Source organism: Mercenaria mercenaria, chromosome 10, assembly GCF_021730395.1.
Source record: "Mercenaria mercenaria strain notata chromosome 10, MADL_Memer_1, whole genome shotgun sequence".
NCBI classification, from domain to species: Eukaryota; Metazoa; Mollusca; class Bivalvia; order Venerida; family Veneridae; genus Mercenaria; species Mercenaria mercenaria.
In genome coordinates, this window is record NC_069370.1 from 64,881,990 (window position 1) to 64,904,519 (window position 22,530).

At 38.3% G+C, this 22,530-nt stretch overlaps 1 protein-coding gene across 4 annotated transcripts in view; it reads left to right on the forward strand.

Moving 5' to 3' along the window:
• LOC123561388 (uncharacterized) overlaps positions 1-19,756 on the forward strand; it is a 62,639-nt gene extending 42,883 nt beyond the window's left edge. For all 4 annotated transcript variants that reach the window (XM_053553238.1, XM_045353727.2, XM_045353726.2 and 1 more), the window contains one exon: positions 15,746-19,756. In XM_053553238.1, the coding sequence (XP_053409213.1) occupies positions 15,746-19,074 (3,329 nt within the window). In that variant the 3' untranslated portion in view covers positions 19,075-19,756. The remainder of the gene's footprint in view (positions 1-15,745) is intronic.
• Positions 19,757-22,530: the final 2,774 nt, after the last annotated feature.

Here is a 22,530-nt window from a genome sequence, read left to right on the forward strand (position 1 = left end):
CTGGTAACCTACCCAGTCATACACCTCATTGTATCACCAGTCCGTTACTGGCAAGCTACCCAATCATACACCTCATGGTATCACCAGTTCAGGACTGGCAAGCTATCCAGTCATACACCTCATTGTATCACCAGTTCAGTAAGCAAGCTACCCAGTCATACACCTCATTGTATCACCAGTTCAATACTGGCAAGCTTCCAAGTCATACACCTCATTGTATCATCACCAGTTCAGTACTACCCAATCATACACCTCATGGTATCACCAGTTCAGTACTGGCAACCAACCCAGTCATACATCTCATGATATCCCAGTTTAGTGCTGGCAAGCTGCTCTATCGTACACCTCATGGTATCACCAGTTCAGTACTGGCAAGCTACCCAGTCATACACCTCATGGTATCACCAGTTCAATACTGGCAAGCTACCCAGTCATACACCTCATGGTATCACCAGTTCAGTACTGGCAAGCTACCCAGTCATACACCTCATTGTATCCCCAGTTCAATACTGGCAAGCTACCCAGTCATACACCTCATGATATCACCAGTTCAGTACTGGCAAGCTTCCCAGTCATACACCTCGTGGTATCACCAGCTCAGTACTGGCAAGCTACCCAGTCATACACCTCGTGGTATCACCAGCTCAGTACTGGCAAGCTACCCAGTCATACACCTCGTGGTATCACCAGTTCAGTACTGGCAAGCTACCCAGTCATACTGGCAAGCTGCCCGATCATACACCTCATGGTATCACCAGTTCAATACTGGCAAGCTGCCCGATCATACACATCATGGTATCACCAGTTCAATACTGGCAAGCTACCCAGTCATACACCTCATGGTATCACCAGTTCAGTACTGGCAAGCTTCCCAGTCATACACCTCGTTGTATCACCAGTTCAGTACAAGTGCAAACGTTCACCAGTCAATACTAGCCCAGTCATAACTGTGTATCACCAGTTCAATACTGGCAAGCTACCCAGTCATACACCTCGTGGTATCACCAGTTCAGTACTGGCAAGCTACCCAGTCATACACCTCGTGGTATCACCAGTTCAGTACTGGCAAGCTTTCCAGTCATACACCTCATGGTATCACCAGTTCAGTACTGGTAACCTACCCAGTCATACTCCTCATGGTATCACCAGTTCAGTACTGGCAAGCTACCCAGTCATACACTTCAAGGTATCCCCAGTCCCATACTGGCAAACCACCAAGTCATACACCTCATGGTATTACCACTCCAGTACTGGCAAGACACCAAATCATGCACCTCTTGGTATACCAATTCAGTATTGGCAAGCCACCAAATCACACACCTCATGGTATCACCAGTTCAATACTGGCAAGTCATTAAATCATACACTTCATGGTATCACCAGTTCAATACTGGCAAGCTGCCCGATCATACACATCATGGTATCACCAGTTCAATACTGGCAACGTACCCAGTCATACACCTCATGGTATCACCAGTTCAGTACTGGCAAGCTTCCCAGTCATACACCTCGTGGTATCACCAGTTCAGTACTGGCCAGCTATCCAGTCATACACCTCGTGGTATCACCAGTTCAGTACTGGCAAGCTACCAAATCATGCACCTCTTGGTATACCAATTCAGTATTGGCAAGCCACCAAATCACACACCTCATGGTATCACCAGTTCAATACTGGCAAGTCATTAAATCATACACTTCATGGTATCACCAGTTCAATACTGGCAAGCCATCAAATCATACACTAGTGACTTCATGGTATCATCAGTTCAATACTGGCAAGTCATTAAATCATACACTAGTGACTTCATGGTATCACCAGTTCAATACTGGCAAGTCATTAAATCATACACTAGTGACTTCATGGTATCATCAGTTCAGTACTGGCAAGCCATTAAATCATACACTTCATGGTATCACCAGTTCAATACTGGCAAGCCATCAAATCATACACTAGTGACTTCATGGTATCATCAGTTCAATACTAGCAAGCCATCAAATCCTCCTCCTCACGGTATCACCAGTTCAGTACTGGCAAGCCATCAAATCCTCCTCGTAGTATCACCAGTTCTATACTGGCAATCCACCAAATCATTCACTTCACGGTATTAGCAGTTCAGTACTGGAAAGCTACCCAGTCATACACCCCATGGTCTCACCAGTACTGGCACGCTATTACATATTTGTTTTCATGTTGCCATTCTACTACATTCAACACTTGTTTACTGAGCTAATACGCCAAACATTTGAAAAGAAAACTTTGAAAATTTATTTCTGTTGTCATGTAATTAAACACTTACTAAATGGTTTGTCGGTTAACAGGTAAAGGTATTGGCCTTTGGTCATTTGAACCTCGGGGCAATAGTTTTGACTGGTGACTGGCAAGCCATTCAGTAACAGTGTAATACAGATTGAAAATTCACCAGTATATACTGACGAGAAAAAGAAACTAGCGGTATTTTCGCTATACAGTTTAAATTTGTTGAGCAATGTCAGAAATGTACATGTTCTCTGACCGACAAACACAGCCAACTGAAAATTGTACGATTTTATTCAGCCCATTGTATAATTCATGTACCTGTCTTGATTTCCTCGTGCTGTCCGTGTGTGTCAACCATGTAATTTGATTTTATTGTGCGAATTTTACACAGGTACATGGGCAAGTCGACATACGACCGTATTTTCAGAGATTTTCTGAAAATCAGTTTTTGATAATGCCGAGGCTAAATGTCGAAGTGAGGGCCCAAGATTTGGTCGAAAGTAGGCGAACGCAAGAAATAAGTCGCTAGACGTTTTAACGTCTCTCGTTCGACAGCACTGCGTTTCGTTCGACGTATCAGAGACACGAGGACGCATGTCGATATGCTTCGTTTGGGTAGATCACGTGTAACGTCAGTACGGCAGGATAATTACATTCGTCAACGCCATTTTCGTGACAGATTTGTGACGGCTTAATACACGTCACGTTTAGTGGTAGGTTTCCGTGGACGGTCTATAAGTCGACATACAGAGAGAAATCGGCTTAGAGAACGGGAAATTATCTGCCACATGCCCTACCGCAGTTTAGTTTTTACTGTACGTCACCGTCACCAACGTCTCATTTGGGCCGGCAATCATCGTGGTGAGCGTTAGCAAATGATAAGTCACGTTTCAACTTGTGGAACACCGACGAACGTATCCCTGTCTACAGACGAAGTCTACACTAACAATTGCGTTCTGCAGCATAATCCGTATAATGGGGTCGGAGTTATGATCTGGGCAGCCATCAACCATAGGTTCAAGTCCCAACTCGTCGTGTGACAAGGTATACTCTCACAGTCAGACGTTACATCGACCAGATATTACGTCCTGTGGTTGTCCCTGTATTCTGCCAACGTCAAGGCTTGGTTTTTCAGCATGACAACGCGCGACCTCATGCTGCACGTGTCACCAGGAACTTTTTACAGACGTCACGAGCAACGTTTACGTTTTGCCTTGGCCGGCGTGCTCACCGGACAACAATCCGACTGAACACGCCTTGGATTCTTAGTCTTACTCTGCAAACGTCCAGAAACTGATAACAGCACTCCACAAATTGTGGGCCAGAATCCCATGGTATCTGCTACTTAACTTGTTAACTTGTGCGGATCCTTGGGGCGACGTCTTGTTGCAGTAGAGGTGACCACACGCAATACTGATTGTTTCAGTGAAATTCCTCTGATCAGTCCTTTGAAATTCAAGACTTGAACTTGAAGCATAATGCGACCATGAAATGCTGCCTTATTAACCATCAATTCTTTTAAATCATAAGATTCGCGAAGGGAATTGTTTTTTTTTCTCTAATTTTAAATCACGGTTAACAAAATATTGTACTATGAGCTGGAGTGAAGTGTTTCTTTTTCTCGTCGGTGTATTACTGGCAACAGAAAGATATCATTCGCTCTAAGATAACAACATCACGTTTGTGGCAATCTTAAAATCTCGTACACTCTTAGATAACGTCAGTACATTCGATACTTTCCCAATATTAATAAATCATGTCCTTTTGTACTTGCAATACTTTCAGGGTAATGTTAATATATCATACTGGCAAGCTTAACATATCACACGAGCTCTCAGATACCACAGATATTCTGCTGTGGTTTCTAAAATGTCACCGATATTCTTTTGGTAGGATTTCTAAGATATCACTGAGAGCTAACAAACCATGCTCTCAAAGATATCACCGCGATATTTTGTTAAGTTTCTAAGATATCACCGAGATATTGTTACTTTTTTTAAGTTTCTAAGATATCACGAGATATTGTTAGAAAGGTTTCTAGGATATCGCCGAGATGCTATTATTAAGGCTAGCAAAGTATACTCGCTAAGATATCACCCATTGTTAATTCCCATATACTCACATCACAATTTATTACCGGACATAGGCACACCCTATAAATGACTGTATTCCCCCACTTCCTATTGCCACCGATCAAAGCAATAAACTGACAGCTAAAAGTTAAAAAACATCATTTTAAAGTGACTGATATGCATTGATGGTGTGTATATTTAAATTTTATTGGAAGCTGAACATGATTTGAATCTGTATATAATCTGTTAGTGTGATTACAGGTAAAATTATAGCAAAAGCTCGATTGATCTTGTCCAGAAATTGTTCATTATCGGCGTCAAAAGTACATATTTTCTTGCTTGAAGAATGATCTAGCTGTAAATCCCACTGTTCATGGATAAAGAAACAATACTGGTTTGGTAAAATAAAATAAATTGATTGCTAAAATTTCCAATTTGTTTATAACCGTCAATGAAAGAGGATTCGGTGTGATTTCCTGACTGTACGCATGTTTGCTTGAGTACTGTACAAATGTCGGCGACTTTCGTAAAAGAGACTGTATGCTTGTTTGCAACTGACCTATTTATAAAATATAGGCTTTTCCTATGCTCCTGTAGTATTTATTCATAATTATAACCCGCAAACGAAGTTTGAACGACGATGGTATATAGGAGTCACCATGCGGTCTGTCTGTCCGGTCTGTGTGTCCGTGCAATACTACTACATCTACCTCTCTCAAACTTTACACACAAACATCAATATGTAGTCAATGTCCGTCTTATTCTTTTCCTTTTCTCTTTAATGTGACACTTAAAGGTAAAACAGGGTCTTTTTTTTATTATTACAATTTTCATTATATTATTATATATTATTAAATGGGGAACATTTATGACAAGTAATATTATTATCCCTTGATGGGTGACAAAGTACTGGACCGGACATGAAAAAACCGCTATTCATGACCTTTGACCTCCAATTATGACCTTGACGTTTGAGCTAGGGGTACGAGATTTGCGCATGACACGTCGTCTGATCAAAGAGAACATTTGTGCCAAGTAATATTAAAATCCTTTCATGGATAGCAGAGTTATGGACCGGACAGGGAAAAACCCTGTTGACCTTTGACCCCCAATGGTTACATTCACGTTTGAGCCAGGGGTCCGGAATTTGCACATGGCACGTCGTCTCATCCTGGGAAACATTTGTGCCAAGTGTTATTAAATCCTTAAAAAGAATTACAGAGCTGCTGACGAAACACGAAACAGATCCTGTTCATGCCATGTAAACATTTGACTGCCAAGTGTGGCTTTAACTTTTGACCTCGGTGCATGACACGTCCTCTCATTATGAATTATATCACTGTTTATGCCATGTAACATTTGACTGCCAAGTGTGACTTTAACTTTTGCCCTAGGGGTCTGAAACTTGTGCATGACACATCGTCTCATTATGAAGTTTATATGTACCAAGTGATATAAAAATCCCTTTTTGGATGGCAGAGTTATAGACCAGATAGAAAAAAAAGCCCTGTTAAAATTGACCTCCAATGGTGATCTTGACATTTGAGCTATGGGTCCGGGTTTTGCGCATGCTACTTCGTCTCATCATAGGAAACATTAGTGCCAATTAATATTAAAATCTCTTCATGGATGACAAGAGTCATGGAATGGACACGAAATATTTCGGACGGAATGACAGAATGATGGGCGGGCGGAAAAGCGCATTCCTATAGTCCTGAAAGTGCTTTTCAACCAGTAGGGGAGTAACAAGCAGCCCCATAGTGGGGAGGGGGCAAATATCCCCTACCGGTTGAATATTTAACATGAGTACCACATAAGTGGATATATGGGCCCGAAGTGCATGCTTGTTAGGAGAAAAGTGCTTTACAGTCGGACATCTAGGATCTGATCCAGATAAGAATTACACGAATATGAACAACACACTGCCATCTGTGTATGTGAAGTTTAAGAGGTGGGTGCAATACTTTTCAAGAAATCACAGGAACACATTTTTAACCAAAATGGCTGCCAGTAGGCCATCTTAAATCCCATCGGAAAAAAAGTACACGTACGTTTACTACATATTGATCTCTATGTGTGTGTGAAGTATTAAGGTAAGTTAATCACAGGTACCCTTGCTGCGCCTGTACATACAGCCGTCGTGTTGACTATCCGCCGTGATTTGACTTCTCATACATTTATACTTACCAAATAACGCACAACTTTCGATTTGATTTAAATGTTTCTTTGAAATATTCTCAATTTGCTGAGGATATTAAAACAAAGACGAGGTAGAACTCACGCCATTTTTAAACCAAAGAAAATAGATAGAACCAGGCTTAGCAATGGAAACGACTAAAACGACAGATTCCAAGCGTGTGCAAGCGTTATCACTGTCAAATGTAATTAATTTCAAACATCAGAAATAACGGTCAAATCATGACGGGTAGTAAACACGACGGCTGTATGTCCAGCCGTAGGGTACTTGTGGGTGCAATAGTTTTTAAAAAAATCACAGGATCATTTTGTTGGCAGACGGACAGACAGACAGACACACGGGCAGACGGACGGGGGTCAACCTATAGTCCCCTCTTGTCTCATATCATCGACATTTTGAAGTTTACAGGTAACATTTCTTCGCGTGACTTCCATAAGGAATCGACAGACGGTTAATTTCTTGCTGTGTATATATATACTTCCAGTTTCTAATTCTGTATTTTACTGTAAAACCAACACGGAATACTTGCATGTAAACGATTCTGAAGCATTCATTTCATTATATAATTAGGTAGGATAGCGAGTCCCAGACCCTCCAGCCCCACCCAAAAGGGATAAGTACATGCATAGCACATGGGGTTTGACATTAAATGACATACATGACGACTGAACAATATAGACAATTTGGTATGTATTTTTTTTTGTTTTATAATCGCCTACTGTAGTCGCAAAATGGAATACAGGGTCAGTCGCAAATACGAGTTCAGATCAAATATCAAAATTGGCAAGTCGGCATACAGTGAATGTTTCTTTACCGACTAGATAAAAAGTAATTTCTTTTAAAAACGCAACAGATATGCAACATCTTATTTACATACATTTATGAAGTATGCATGCTTATTGCAGAAAACATCGTGGATTATTGGATTGCACGCGTTATTCATCAGTTTCGTGACTTTGTCGAGTGAATTTTCATGCAATGAGTGTGATCAGTCAAGATTTTGTCAGCATTTGGTAAACATTACTTGTCTGTTTCAACTATTATATCACCATATACACATGTTTATGTTAGACTTATCGTTAAACTTAAATACACATACCGTGTAAAGCAAGATAGTTAATTATAAGACGATTTCTTACCTTCGGTCTGTCTGTTTATTGTTTTGATCGCTCGCAACAGGAAGAGGGGGAGTACAGTCGTTTCTTACCTTCGGCCTGTCTGTTTATTGTTTTGATCGCTCGCAACAGGAAGAGGGGGAGTACAGTCATTTATAGGGTGTGATAGGGATATCAGATAATGAAATTTACACACCTTTTCAAATATTTCACGTCAGTCTTTCTCAGAAACCTTCACTGATTCAGAAAATAAATGACACGTAATCAAGACTTAACACTCACTTGGAAAACAAATATAGTTTAGGTAACTCTACAACAGATAGGGTATTTGATACTTTGTCGTCTGCACGCCCCCGTTTTTATGTTTGTCCACGATTTAGTTCGGATGGATCTCGCAAGTGTGCTATATAAGACAATGATATGTATTCTTGACGTGTTTGCCTTACATATTACAGATACGCTGTTGGTAAGGCTAACTAATCGTATACGCTAAGATATCATTGAAATATATAATTATGAAACACAGTAACTTAGCGTTTAATGTTAGATTTCAGTAAAACAATAATTACGTTTGAAATAAAATATTGTATGTAAAGATAAAGATATGATTTCTTTCATTATCAAATCCATATATTGACCTGTACGGTGGCGAAAGTCGAAATATCTCGAAAGTCGAAATCCATAAACTACGATGTTGAAAGTCGAAAACACGATGGTGAAAACTCAAAACTACGATAGTGGAAGTCGAAATCACTAAACAACGATGGTGAAAACGTGATATCATTTCGCGTTTTTAACTCACCTGAGCAAAGTGCTCAGGCTGATTGATCGCTTACTGTCCGACGTCCATCTGTCCGGCGTCCGTGTACACCTTCCTTTAAACAACATTTTCTCCTTAACCACTGAGCCGATTTTGATGAAACTTCACAGGGATGTTGTTTGGGTGGTCTTCTTTACAATTTGTTAAAAGAACTGAATTCCATTCAGATCCCTGGTTGCCATGGCAACTAAACAGCAAAACTATAAAAATCTTCTTGTCCAAAACCACTGGTCGTAGGGCTTTTATATATGGTATGTAGCATCAACTAATAGTCCTCTACCAAGATTGTTCAAATTATCCCCCTAGGGTCAAATATAACCTCGCACCGGTAGTCACGTGGTTTATAAAGACTTGTATAGGGAAAAAATTTGAAAATCTTCTTGTCCGAGACCACATGGCCTAGGTCTTTGATATTTAGTATGTAGCATCATCTAATGGTCCTGTACCAAATTTGTTCAAATTATCCCCTAGGGTCAAATATGGCCCCACCCTAGGGGTCACATGGTTTATACAGATACAAATTTCAATATTCATCTTGAATTGTTTTAATCATGACCTACTTTCTTGTTTTTGAAGGTACTGCATGGAAATTTGGGCCACGTTTATAACTTCTGATACTGATTTCAGTATTCATCTTTAATATTTTTATCCATGAACTACTGACCTACTTTCTTGTTTTTGAAGCTACAGCAAAGAAATTTGAACCACCAGTTTAATTTTTACACAGATTTCAGTAGTTATTTTGAATAATCTTAACCATGACCTACTCACCTAGTTTTTGATATTGAAGCTGAAGCAAAGAAATTTATTTAGGCAAGCAACTAAACTCAGATGTGCGATATAAGGCCATCATGACCCACTTGTACATGGTGTAATCGTGGTTTCATCATCGTACTTTCATCTAAAGCATGATGATAAAAGTCGAAACTACGATTATGGAAGTCTAAAGTCGGAGGTTCGATGGTGAAAATCGAAAACATATAATGAAAAATCCAAACAAAACATATAATGAAAAATCCAAACCACGATGGTGAAAATGCGAATTGATTTGGCATTTTCATCATCGTGGTTTCGTGATTTCGACTTTCACCATCATAGTTTCGTGTCTTCGCCATCGTGATTTCGGTTTTCTCATCGTGTTTTAGACTTTCATCATCGTAGTTTCGTTATTTCGACTTCCGAGTATGTGGTTCAGGAATAAAAATCTCAATGATCCAAACGGAACACCGCAGACCTGACACTCACCAGTTTTCGCCAATATTTTCGGACGTTTTTAGCTCACCTGTCACATAGTGACAGGGTGAGCTTTTGTGATCGACCTTCGTCCGTCGTCCGTCGTCCGTCTACAATTTCTTGTCTGCACTATAGTGGTTTCATTTATGATTTTATTTTAACCAAACTTGCACACAACTTGTATCATCATAAGATCTTGGTTCCTTTCTTGAACTGGCCAGATCCCACTATGGGTTCTAGAGTTATGGCCCCTGAAAGGGCCATAATTAGCTATTTTGACCTTATCTGCACAATAGCAGTTTTATTTATGATTTGATTTTTACCAAACTTGCACACAACTTGTATCACCATAAGATCTTGGTTCGTCTGTTGAACTGGCCAGATCCCGTTATGGGTTCCAGAGTTATGGCCCCTGAAAGGGCCAAAATTAGCTATTTTGACCTTGTCTGCACAATAGCAGCTTCGTTTATGATTTGAATTTAATCAAACTTGCACAAAACTTGTGTCACCATAAGATCTCAGTTCCTTTCTTGAACAAGCCAGATCCCTTAATGGGTTTCAGAGTTATGGCCCCTGAAAGGGTCAAAAGTAGCTATTTCGGCCTTGTCTGCGCAATATCAGCTTCATTTATGATTTGATTTCAACCAAACTTGCACACAACTTGTATCACTACAAGATCTTGATTCCTTTCTTGAACTGGCCAGATTCCATTATGGGTTCCAGAGTTATGGCCCCTGATAGGGCCAGAATTAGCTATTTTGACATTGTCTGCACAAAAGCAGCTTCATTTATGATTTGAATTTAATCAAACTTGCGCAAAACTTGTGTCACCATAAGATCTTGGTTCCTTTCTTGGACTGGCCAGATCCCATAATGGGTTCCAGAGTTATGGCCCCTGAAAGGGCCAAAATTAGCTATTTTGACTTTGTCTGCACAATATCAGCTTCATTTATGATTTGATTTTGATCAAACTTGTACACAACTTGTATCACCATAAGATCTCGATTCCTTTTTATACGCCCTAAGGGACGTATTATGTTATCGCCTCGGTTTCTGTCTGTCTGTCTGTTGGTTAGCAATTTCCCTTCCGCTCTGTAACTCTTGAACCCCTTGAAGGATTTCAAAGAAACCTGACACAAATGTTCACCTCATCGCAACGATGTGCAGAGCGCATGTTTCGGATGACTCACTTCAAGGTCAAGGTCACACTTAGGGGTTAAAGGTCATATGACTTTGTTTTGTGTGTATATTGCTCTGCATATGCGTTGCATTGCAGTGCTCTTGTTTTTATTTGGCAGATCCTTCTTTTGTTCACTTACAATAATTTATTTTCATTACTTCCATTTTATGTTACCATAAATAGCTTGTTTAGTAACTATTTTATTATTTGCCGTAGGGAAAAACCGAGACCACTTTCCTGTGGGACAACATGGATGGTACCTCCAATTTTTAGGTGTATTTTGACATATTTGTACCTTTAAGAAAATTTCAACTATATTTTCTCATGATTCTTTTGAGTGATCTTGATTATGATATTTTGACCTTCTTGTCCTTAAGTGCAATGATAACAGGTGAGCGATATAGGGCCATTATGGCCCTCTTGTTAGTTCTTCCCAATATTTGTAGCCCCCGAACAACGAAGTTGTAAGATGGAGTATACTGGTATACTATATACATACAGTCTACATATGCAATCTTGTGCGCGCCTAATCTCCCGAGCCCATGCACACAGTTTAATGAAACTTCGCCAAAGTGATCTGTTCCAACGTTATTTGTACATGGTGCATGTTAGGTTCTTTCAGAAAAATATTCAGCAGAGTTATGGGACTTTCTTTTTTGTTACTATACTATAAACACTGAGTCTGTATATATATACAGTCACATAAATATGCAATCTTGTGTGCGTCAAATTACAATGTACCGTGTCAGTGCGTGCCGGGTGGGGTGGGGGGGGGGGGGACATTTGTCATCTCCGGCGATAGCTCTAGTTGTATCCTGAAAATATCTCTATTCCTAAAATAATCTATATAGTTAACTGATGACACAGTGACATAGTGGTAACCTCTCTTGCACAATGACATCAGGTTGAGAACACCGCTACAACTACCAGATATCACCAACTAAAGTATATAGTTCGTCACTGACTTCCGAGCCTGACCGTCTTACAAGGTTATTAGTCCCATACTTGAGGAAAATCAGTTTTAGGGACTATAGGATTGCTCTTTTTAGCTCACCTGAGTTTTTCTGATCGCTGGGTGTCCGGCGTCTGTCTGTCTGTCGACATTTAGCTTGTGTATGCGATAGAGGCTGTATTTTTCAATTGATCTTCATGAAATTTGGTCAGAATGATTGCCTTGATGAAATCTAGGTCGAGTTTGAATATGGGTCATCTGATTTAAAACACTAGGTCACTAGGTCAGATAAAAGAAAAAACTTTGTGTATGCGATAGAGGCTGTATTTTTCAATTGATCTTCATGAAATTTGGTCAGAATGATTGACTTGATGAAGTCAAGGCCGAGTTTGAATATGGGTCATCTGGGGTCAAAAACTAGGTCACTAGGTCAAATAAAAGAAAACCTTGTGTATGCGATAGAGGCTGTATTTTTCAGTTGATCTTCATAAATTTTGGTCAGAATGATTACCTTGTTGAAATCTAGGCCGATTTCGAAAAGGGGTCATCTGGGGTCAGGAACTAGGTCACTAGGTCAATTCAAAGAAAAAACCTTGTGTATGCGATAGAGGCTGTATTTTTCAATTAATCTTCATGAATTTTGGTCAGAATGATTGCCTTGATGCAATCTAGGTCAAGTTCGAATATGGGTCATCTGGGGTCAAAAAGTAGGTCACTAGGTCTTATCAAAGGAAAAGCTTGTATATGCGAGAAAGGCTATATTTTTCAATTGATTTACCTGAAATTAAGTCAAAATGATAACCTTAATGAAATCTAGGCCGATTTCGAAAATGGGTCATCTAGGATCAAAAAGTAGGTCACTAGGTCACTAGGTCAAATCAAAGAAAAAACCTTGTGTATGCGATAGAGGCTGTAGTTTTCAATTGATCTTTATGAAATTTGGTCAGAATGATTGACTTGATAAAATCTACGTTGAATTTGAAAATGGGTCATCTGAGATCAAAATTTAGGTCACTAGGTCAAATCAAAGAAAACCCTTCTGTATGCGATAGAGGCTGTATTTTTCCATTAATCTTCTTGAAATTTGATCAGAATTATTGCCTTGATGAAATCTAGGTCAAGTTCGAATATTGGTCATTTGGATAAAAACGTGTGTCACTTGGTTAAATCAAAGAAAATCTTTTGTATGCAATAAAGGCCGTATTTTTCAACTGATCTTCATGAAATTTTGTCAGAATTGTAGCTTTGATGAAGTCTAGGTCAAGTTCGAATATGGGTCATCTGGGTTTAAAAACTAGGTCACTAGGTCAAATCAAGGAAAAACCTTGTGTATGCAATAGGGGCTGCATTTTACACTGGATTTTCGTAAAATTTGGTCAGAACGGTTACCTTGATGAAATCTAGGTCAAGTTCGAATATGGGTAGTCTGGGGTCAAAAACTAGGTCACTAGGTCAAATCAAAGAAAAACCTTTGTGTATGCGATAGAGGCTGTATTTTTCAATTGATCTTCATGAAATTTGGTCAGAATGATAGTCTTGATGAAATCTAGGTCAGGTTTGAATATGGGTCATCTGGGGTTAAAAACTAGGTCACTAGGTCAAATCAAAGAAAATACTAATTGATACTTTTTGCTCCAATTTTAATGATAATTGGTCAGAATATTTTTTTTTCCATGAAATCACTCGGTCAAACATGTTTATATTGTTATGGTTTGTTATGGTGTGTTTCTCAGGTGAGCGACCTAGGGCCATCTTGGCCCTCTTGTTTTTTAAACGCCCTAGTCAAATTGAACAGGATGTGTTGTGTCCGTATCCTTTTTCGGTCATGTCTTTCGTACTTGTAAGCTGTAACAGTGCATTAATCAAATTTCTTACACATTTGCGCAAATATGGTACATTTTTTGTATTACTTCAGCAAAGTCAAACTGTGCAAAGATGTCATTTCATTTGTTTTACGACGTCTGTCCGTTTTAAAAACTTACATATGTTACAAAGTGCAAATAATTGTATTAAACCAGGTCGTTCATCATAGTGCCCCGTTGTGCGTCTTGTAGGATGATCATGACATGAGATAGACATACCAAGTATTTCAGCTTAACTCTGGAATTGTACTTATTGTAGTTTATAATAATCTGATGAAATGCTTAAGGATTATACAAATATGAAACTGGACTTTGAGTAGATATCAACAGTTCGGGCTTTTTAGATACAGTTTTTCTAATTGGCGATCTTTGTCAGTTTAAAGTACATTCAGGGACGTCTATAAATGCGAAGTATAACATTGTCACATGAACTTAAATAGAAAGTGTTCGAAAGTTGTAGCTCATTTAAGAACAAGGGACTCAATGTGAGCTTTTGTAATCGTCCTATGTGCATTGTCATTTGTCACCCGTAATCAACACTTTAACTAGAGAGCACAACGGATGCCCTCTAATAATGCAACTTGGTCAAAATCTTTGTCTCAATAAAATCTCGAATTAGTTTCATACTTGGTAATCTGGGATTAAATTCAAAGTCACGATATCAGATAAACGAAACAATTCATTCAGTTCATTAGAGAACACATCCTTTACCTGATCTGCATGAATCTTTGTCAGAATATGTCTGTTTCTGAAATGTAGATTAAGAGTGAAACTGTGTTAGCAGAGGTAAAAGCTAGGTCAATTACAGAAAATCTTGGTTAACACTCAAGACCACTTTTTTACTGTTTATATAAAACATGGTCAGAAAATTTGTTTGTATAAAATCTAGGTAAAATTATCATTTGGGTTTAAAAGATTTAGCGTTTCCTTTGAAAACAAAATAGAGCCTGCTTGCAGTATCGTCAAAATGATGTTTGTTTATGCGTTAGTGTGTCCGTTCGATTTTGACCGTATTATAACATTGACATGCACAGTGATGTCTTTCATATTTGACAGAAATTCAAATATTACCCTGTATGAGACGTAGTGTGACACGAAATTCACAGGCCTGTATCTCAAAGGTCAATGTCTTAGCTCAGTAGGAAGAGCGTCGGTCTACGGATCGCGGGGTCGTTAGTTCGATCCTCGGGCGGGGCGTATGTTCTCCATGACTATTTGATAAACGACATTGTGTCTGAAATCATTAGTCCTCCACCTCTGATTCATGTGGGGAAGTTGGCAGTTACTTGCGGAGAACAGGTTTGTACTGGTACAGAATCCAGGAACACTGGTTAGGTTAACTGCCCGCCGTTACATGACTGAAATACTGTTGAAAAACGGCGTTAAACCCAAAACAAACAAACAAACAAACAAAGGTCAATGTCACGCTTTAGGTCAAATTTCCTGTCGGATCTTTACGGGCCGTAACTTTGTGCATAGAGCAAAACTTCTTAATATTCTGCATTAATGTTGAACTTAATGAGACGGAACGTCGTGCACAAGCGCCGGTCCACTATCTTATAGACAGTCCGAGGTCATTTAAGAACTTTTTTCGGGTAATACTTTTGACTTGCATTTCTATTTCTCTTTGATAGAAATGTTTGCCTCAGTGAGTCAGGGTGTGGCGTGCAAACCACAGATCCCTATAGCAAAGGTCAAGGTGACAGGGGTCAAAAGTTTATTTCTGATGTTACCTGGTCTGTACATTTTGACTTGCATTAAACAATCTTTTGTTTTTATTTGGCAGAACTTACAGTTCTGCTGCAGGGTACAGGAACCTATACCTCAAAGTCAATGTCATATTAAAGGGTCTTAGGTCATGTCAGATCTTTTCGAGGCTATTTTTTACCTGTATATAGTTTTCTAAAATTGGCTGAAGTGTTTTGAGTTCCGGTAATTGAGGCAGATGGTCAACAAAGAACAGGCTCGACATTGTTGTTCTTAAGATTTCAACATTCTGATTTGACTTAATTTAAAACAGATATTTTTGTTTTACTTACCATTTTTGTGTTTTTCAGCCGTGTCTCCAGAGAAGAAGAAGAGATGCACAAAAATAGCTCCTTGCTACATAGTATTGACAAGCATTGACCAATGCATGCAATCGAAGTCTTCCGTATCTAGTCGGACATTCAAACGTTCATTTGCTGAATGTTCAAATATGTGCAAGAAAGTCTTATTTAAGCGCCGTCTCAAAGCTGGTAAGGATGTATTCAACGTCAAAACACCAAGCAAACAGAAAGACTACTTGATATATTTATTACAAGTTGAGAAAGAACGATTAAAAAGAAATAAGAAGAGCCCCATTCAGTGCCCACAGATACGAGATATTTTAGAGAAACATGATTTAAAAGTAGAAGCACGTAAAAAGGCATTCGGAAAACCAGCACATCCAAGGGTACGTAGAACAATATCACGTCTGCCAAAAGATTTTGCAAATCGGCCAAATAGTCCTGTTACGCCTATGGCTTGTGAAATGGATGAAAATAAACAGGATTTAAGTGCAGAAGCGTTGGCAAAGCTTCAAGATCAGTTTGTAAAGAGAAAATATAAGATAGAACTTAATTCACTGAAAAGGTTAATTGGAATAAAACGTTCACTGAATCAGAATCTGAAAAGAGCTAAGAGGAACAGATCTGAGGCATATGAAACATTCCTGAAATCTGACGTGACTTCAAGTGTAAGTGGTCGTGTAAGAAAGGTGAATCCAAAATATGGAGGCGATTTCGCTGTTAGTAAGAAAGAAATTGAGGAACAGCGGTTAGTTGACGTCGCACAGGCCCAGTTAAAACGCGCTGAATCAGCAAATAAAAGAAAAGTCGAAGAGATGAATAAAAACAGCGAGTTTTATTTACAGATGAAAAGGAAGCTTATTTCAGACATTACAGGAGCTGACAGTCCAGCAACGGCAAAGAAGGTTAAAGCTGCTGACGTTGTCATTGATAACCCTGAGGAAGATAATGTCAGGAGTTTCCAAGTGAAGCAGAAAAAATCAAAAAGAGAACCGAGCAGGACAAAACCCAAGCCTAACCCACTGAAGGTATTGTTGAATGCACCACCAATCGTAAAAGGTAATGAGTTAATCACCAGTGAAAAAACAAAAAAGTCAAAGCAGAGAAAAAGTCAGACTGAATACAGAGACGGTGTTCTTATTCAAGATATGCCAAGAGAAGAAAATGTGATCAGTGGGTTTTTGCAGCATATTTCATCTGATGAAAGAAGCGCAGTTTCGCCATCTCTTGAAACTGAAAGTCAACAAAGTGACCAATACGTTCGTGCTAAACAGCTGCTTAAAAGCAGTTTAGATAAACGGATCAGTAAGACTCGCCAACTTAAAATTAGACAAATTCCCTCTCTTCCTTGTCCAAAGCGAGAAGTCCCAGATTCAAATTTTTCTACTACTCAACAAGCAAATGATCAGGAAAAGTACAAGATGCTTAAAATTCCAGAAAATGTCCAAAAACTCTTTTCAAATAAAGAAATAAAACAGGAGCCGGTTGATGATGGATACGAAAGCACTTCTACTGGTTCGTCGGCTAGTAACAGTTCAAAAGTAATAACAGTAGCGTATAGTAACGGCGTCTATAAAAAGGTCTTAGTCAATCTTTCATCTTCAGGACAAACTCAACCAACCCTAGGGTCCCAGACAGTAAAGGCTGGTATGACAAGTGGTCCGATTTTGGTTAACACACAGCAGGGGCTGCGGTATCTTGTTCCAAAATCGGTGCTTACAAAATCAACTTTGCCAAGTTACTCTGATGCGATCAAAGCTAAATTTCTTCCAGTCAAGTCCGACACGGCGATGGCCTCACAGGCTAGTGTTACTTTAAACACCATACCCAGTGCACAGATTATTTCCACTGCTGTACAGCTGGGAAATCCAGTACAGACTGTTCCATTAAGTTCACAACCTAATACAGAACCAAGGGTTATAAGTGTTTTACCTACAGTGCTACAGGTTCCTTTGCAGAATGCTATGAACACTTCTGCTGCAAACTCTCTTTTAAGGCCTACTTTAGCCACCCCAACAGTCATTGTAAGTCAGTCGTATGTCAATAAATCCTTCCAGCAGACTGTTGGTAGCATTAACTCACCGATGAATACAGCAGTGAAACAAACTCATACAGTTGTTCACAAGGTGTCGCCAGTAATGCAAAGACAAAATGCACTCAATCAGTCAGAACAAGCTAAAAAGACGGCTATTCATCAGCAGTCAATACCAGTGTCAAACACTAGTGGACCTGAAACTCAGATACCAGCTGTAGCTCAGAACCAAAAAAACATCGATAAATGCAAATTTTATTTGCTGAAAATTGACGGTAAGAATGTTCTTATCCCAATAGAAGGAGATCAGGCACAGCCTAAAGCTTATGTAGTGAATAGTGACGTTATAACTGCGAATACACCGGCACAATCTCTGACTACTTCTGGTAATATTGCATCGCCAACTGGAATCCGACCGACATTAATTGGGGTTCCAACAGCTAATGGGAATACACATCCAAAACCAACAATGGCTGTAGTTCCAAACATAAAACACGTTAATACCATTCATCCTTCACAGTTTACATTTGTTCCAAATACAACAAATTCCCATCAAAACAAAAATGTGTTACAAACAGTTACGTTGACAAATATAGCTACTGCTGTTTGCGGTCCTGGAAGTACGACCAAGATAAGTGGAGTAAATAACGTTAATGCATCAAGTTGTGTTACGACCTCTGTGAAAACCAATCAAGCATATACCAGTGTTGTCAAATCTGGAAGTTACAAGTTGACAACGCAGCCAGTTAGCACTCAGTCGGACTTGCTGCACAGAAATACACAACCAAACAATTCAGTTACAGTTGTCCCAGTCTTTCTTAAAACAGCAGAAAATTCAACTGTTGCGAGCAGTTTTCAGTCTACAATCAGTGCTGGTCATACAACAAGTGCATTTTCTGCTGTCAAAGGTCCGTTATATGTTCGACCACTTGCTGGTGAAGACAAAACTGTTCTCGACCCTAAAAATCAGTCAGGCGGAATACTGAATGATATTTTAACGCAAAAAAGACCACTATATGAAAAGCTACCTCTACCGCAGTTGTCTGCACGCAAAACGGATACCACGCAGCAAAAGGGCAACGGTAATGAACACGTTAATATATCAGTTGAACATGGAAAAGGAGGACTGTGTGAAAAGTCGGGTATTTTCACACCAGAAGAAGCCGAAGAGGAGAAAGTGGAGGAAAAGCCTCAAGCTTTCAAAGAAGCTGTCACTGCTAGAGAAGAAAGACTAAGGCGTCTTAAAGAACTGCTGAAAGAGAAACAGAAGGCAGTTGAAGAAATTAGAGGCAGTAAGCCAAAATAGTATGACTGTAAAGATAGTAGTGTTGTTTGGTCTTTGTGCGATTGCTAGAAGACATCGCGCTTTTGGTTTATATGTACATTTTTGTAGCTGTTAAAAGGGGTTTTCGTCTTTAGAGGTTAACTTACACACGAACGTAAAGTTTGAGTCATCTATGTTGTAAAATTAGTTTCTTTCATTTAGTCATAATAATTAAGCATAAATAAGCACATTTATTTAAATGCAAAAAAAACACAACATCTTGACCATGTTTCGTTATTTGCATGGTCCAAAGTTATACACTGAGATTTGCATATGAAAAGTAAATTTTGGCCATAACTTGGCATAAGATGAAGTCAGTTAAAGATATTTTAAGCTTCTGTCTGCTTTGTACGCTTATAGAATGACCAAATATCTGTTTAAGACTTGATGAATCTAACGGTTGATGAAATTATATGACTGTAAAAGTTTTTAAATTTCAAACAACAGAAAAGATTACTTCATACGCTGAATATGTCTAAAAATATCATGTGTATTGTGTTACTTTCTATATATTTACCTGGGACAAATATCAGATTGTGTTCATTTCGTTTTTTAGTGTTATGTTATTGACTCAGTTAATTTTTGCACCTGTGCCAGATACTTTAATCAGTTTTGCCAAGTTCATATGCTTATCTTACAAAATAAAGAATGCTTTCAAACTCCATTATACTTTCCATTGTGCACAATTCATATCTTTTCCAAATGTAAAGCGCCAGTAAAAGATGCCGAATATAGAACTTTACTTTGATCTGACGGAATATTTTCGATATAAATTAAGTACATTGGGTCGCATTGTTTTTAAAGACTTTCCTGAATTAAGGTGTTCTGGAAGTTTTGATACAAACCTCATAATTTTGTTGTAACTGATTTGAGTAATTTGCAAAAGATACATCATTAGAAATGTTTGTTTTCATCCTTTAAAATAATGTCATATACAGGTATATATCTCTTTACTATTACAACTTGCAGAGGTACAAACGAAGTACTGTCGAATACACTGCGAGTGTAAAAATTGGTTTCGGTAATCTTCCACTTACAAGGCTTTCAGAATGTACTATAAAATATAATTTGCAATAAAGATATTAACAGCACATGAGCAATGTAAGATTAACGTTTTAGATCAAATATCAAATTGCTGTGAGCTCTGTCATAATTTGTGTTCACGTGATTGACGTTTAAAAATTCTAAGTTTTGGTTAAGCTTAAAGTTTGAGAGTAATTTAGTAAAGTTTTGATCTGTCTTTAGCATTTTAACCATCAGTTTTTCGATTGACGTCATATCAATCAAATATTCAACGATGACTTTGTAATATGTAACAAAAAGGTAATATTTTAAAAATATCAATGCCATTTGCAATAAAATTTAGATATTACTATAGTACTTCAAATTGAAATCGTCTGTCAGATATTTTTAAATTTTTAAATATATAAATAATTCTGTACTAGGGCACTTTTAAATATGTCATGCATTAGGTCGATTGTTAAAATTTCACTTGTTTAGTAGTATCACTTATTACGTGTTCAGCATAATGTATCAGCTGTGCACTATTTTTAACTAATGCATAGTACTGTTATTACACACAACCTTCTTAATTTTATGTTTACATAAACAATATGTAGTATTTGTCCATGTTTTAACATATGAAATCTGGGTCTAGTATACCTTTATTTTTCTGATAACTGTTCTAGAAAAGGCATAATTTAATTGCAATGAATGTAAATTATCATTTATAATTGATACAAGAAAACAGCAGTTCCTTTTTTCATAAATATATCTGTGAAAAAATCTCATGGAAGTATACAACTTAACCAAGCAGCACAATAACGAGTCGGTTCAGCTCATGACCAAAGGTCATGGTGAGCTGTTGTGAATCGCTCATGTCATCCCTCAAAATTTTCTAAAAATCTTTTCTTGAAAACAACTGGCAGTTTACACTAATTACCAGTATGACTATGGGTGGCCTTTCAAATTCTTGAAAAATTCAACTCACACGAACTCTGGTGCCATGGCAACTAAAGGAACAAATTTAATAAATCTTTGTCCAACCGTCAAGGCATATAGTTGATATTTGGCATGTGACATATTAATGGTCCTTATTTAAAACTGTCGAATTATGCCCTGGGAAAAGAGGTCCAAATTTTACACAGCCTATATAGGAAAAAAACTTAAAATTTTTCATGTTTCACAGACCTAGGCCTTTGATATTTGGTATGCACATTTCTTGTGTCCTCTACCAAGTGTTCATGATTTTACTCTGGAGTGAAAAGAGGCACCACCCTGGGCGACCCAAGTTTTACCTAGACTTACATAGGAAAAAATGTAAAAATCTTCTTGTCTGAACTTGCAAGGCCTATGCTTTTGATATTTGGTATGTTGCATTGCCTAGTGGTCCTCTACCACGATTATTCAAAGTATGCCCCTTGATTTATCCAAAGTAGGCCCTACTCAGGTTTTCCCAAGTTTTACAAAGGCTTGTATAGGAAAAAACTACAAAAATCTTCTTGCCTGAAACTGCAAGGCCTAGGCTTTTGATATTTGGTATGTAGCATTGCCTAGTGGTCCTCTACCGAAATATTTCAAAATATGCATCTGGTATGAAAATAGGCCCTGCCATGGGGGTCCCATATATATTCCTATATAGACTTATATAGGAAAAATGTTTAAAAATCTTCTTGACTGAAAATTCAAGGCCTAGGCCGTTGAAAATTGGTATGTAGCACTGTGTAGTGCACCTCTAATAGGATTGTTGAAATTGTGTCCCTGGGGTGAAAAGAGGCCCCGCCCAGGGGTCACTTGTTATATGGGTATATAGGAAACAAGAAATATCTTTAAAAATGATAGTCGGCGAATTGTAATAAGGAAAGAAGTTTATGAATACAGGTACTCATTTTAATATGTAATCTGAATAAGACACAAAAGCAAGAAACCTTTTCATATACAGACGACAATTGTAACAAGGAAAATCTTTTAAAAAGTACTTTTCTACATAAAAGACTCTTATCACACCCTTATTCATGTGATACGCAGACCGTATTCAGCTCTTTCTTTAATTTGATATATGTTGGTATTTGAAAAGTTTTTTATCATATTTATTAAACTTACTTATCATTTTGAGATATATCAATATTCTTGCTAAATATACTATGCCAAAGTTAGCTTGTGAACAGCGTCGTTTAGGATAAACGCTTTGTCTACATTTCACTCAGCGTAGCACAATCAACAGAGTGAAAGAAATTGACACTCTCGTCCAATCAGGCAGAGTGTTGCATAAATCTTCCATTTTGATAAATTATCTATAATGCGTTATCAAGCAGTTTGATTTGCAAACTGAAGTCACGTGGCATAGGTAACGAAAACAAATTTAGACGGCGTCGCCGAAAAATGATTAAAAATCAACAGATCATATTTCCTAGACTGTTTTATTATAATTACCTGATG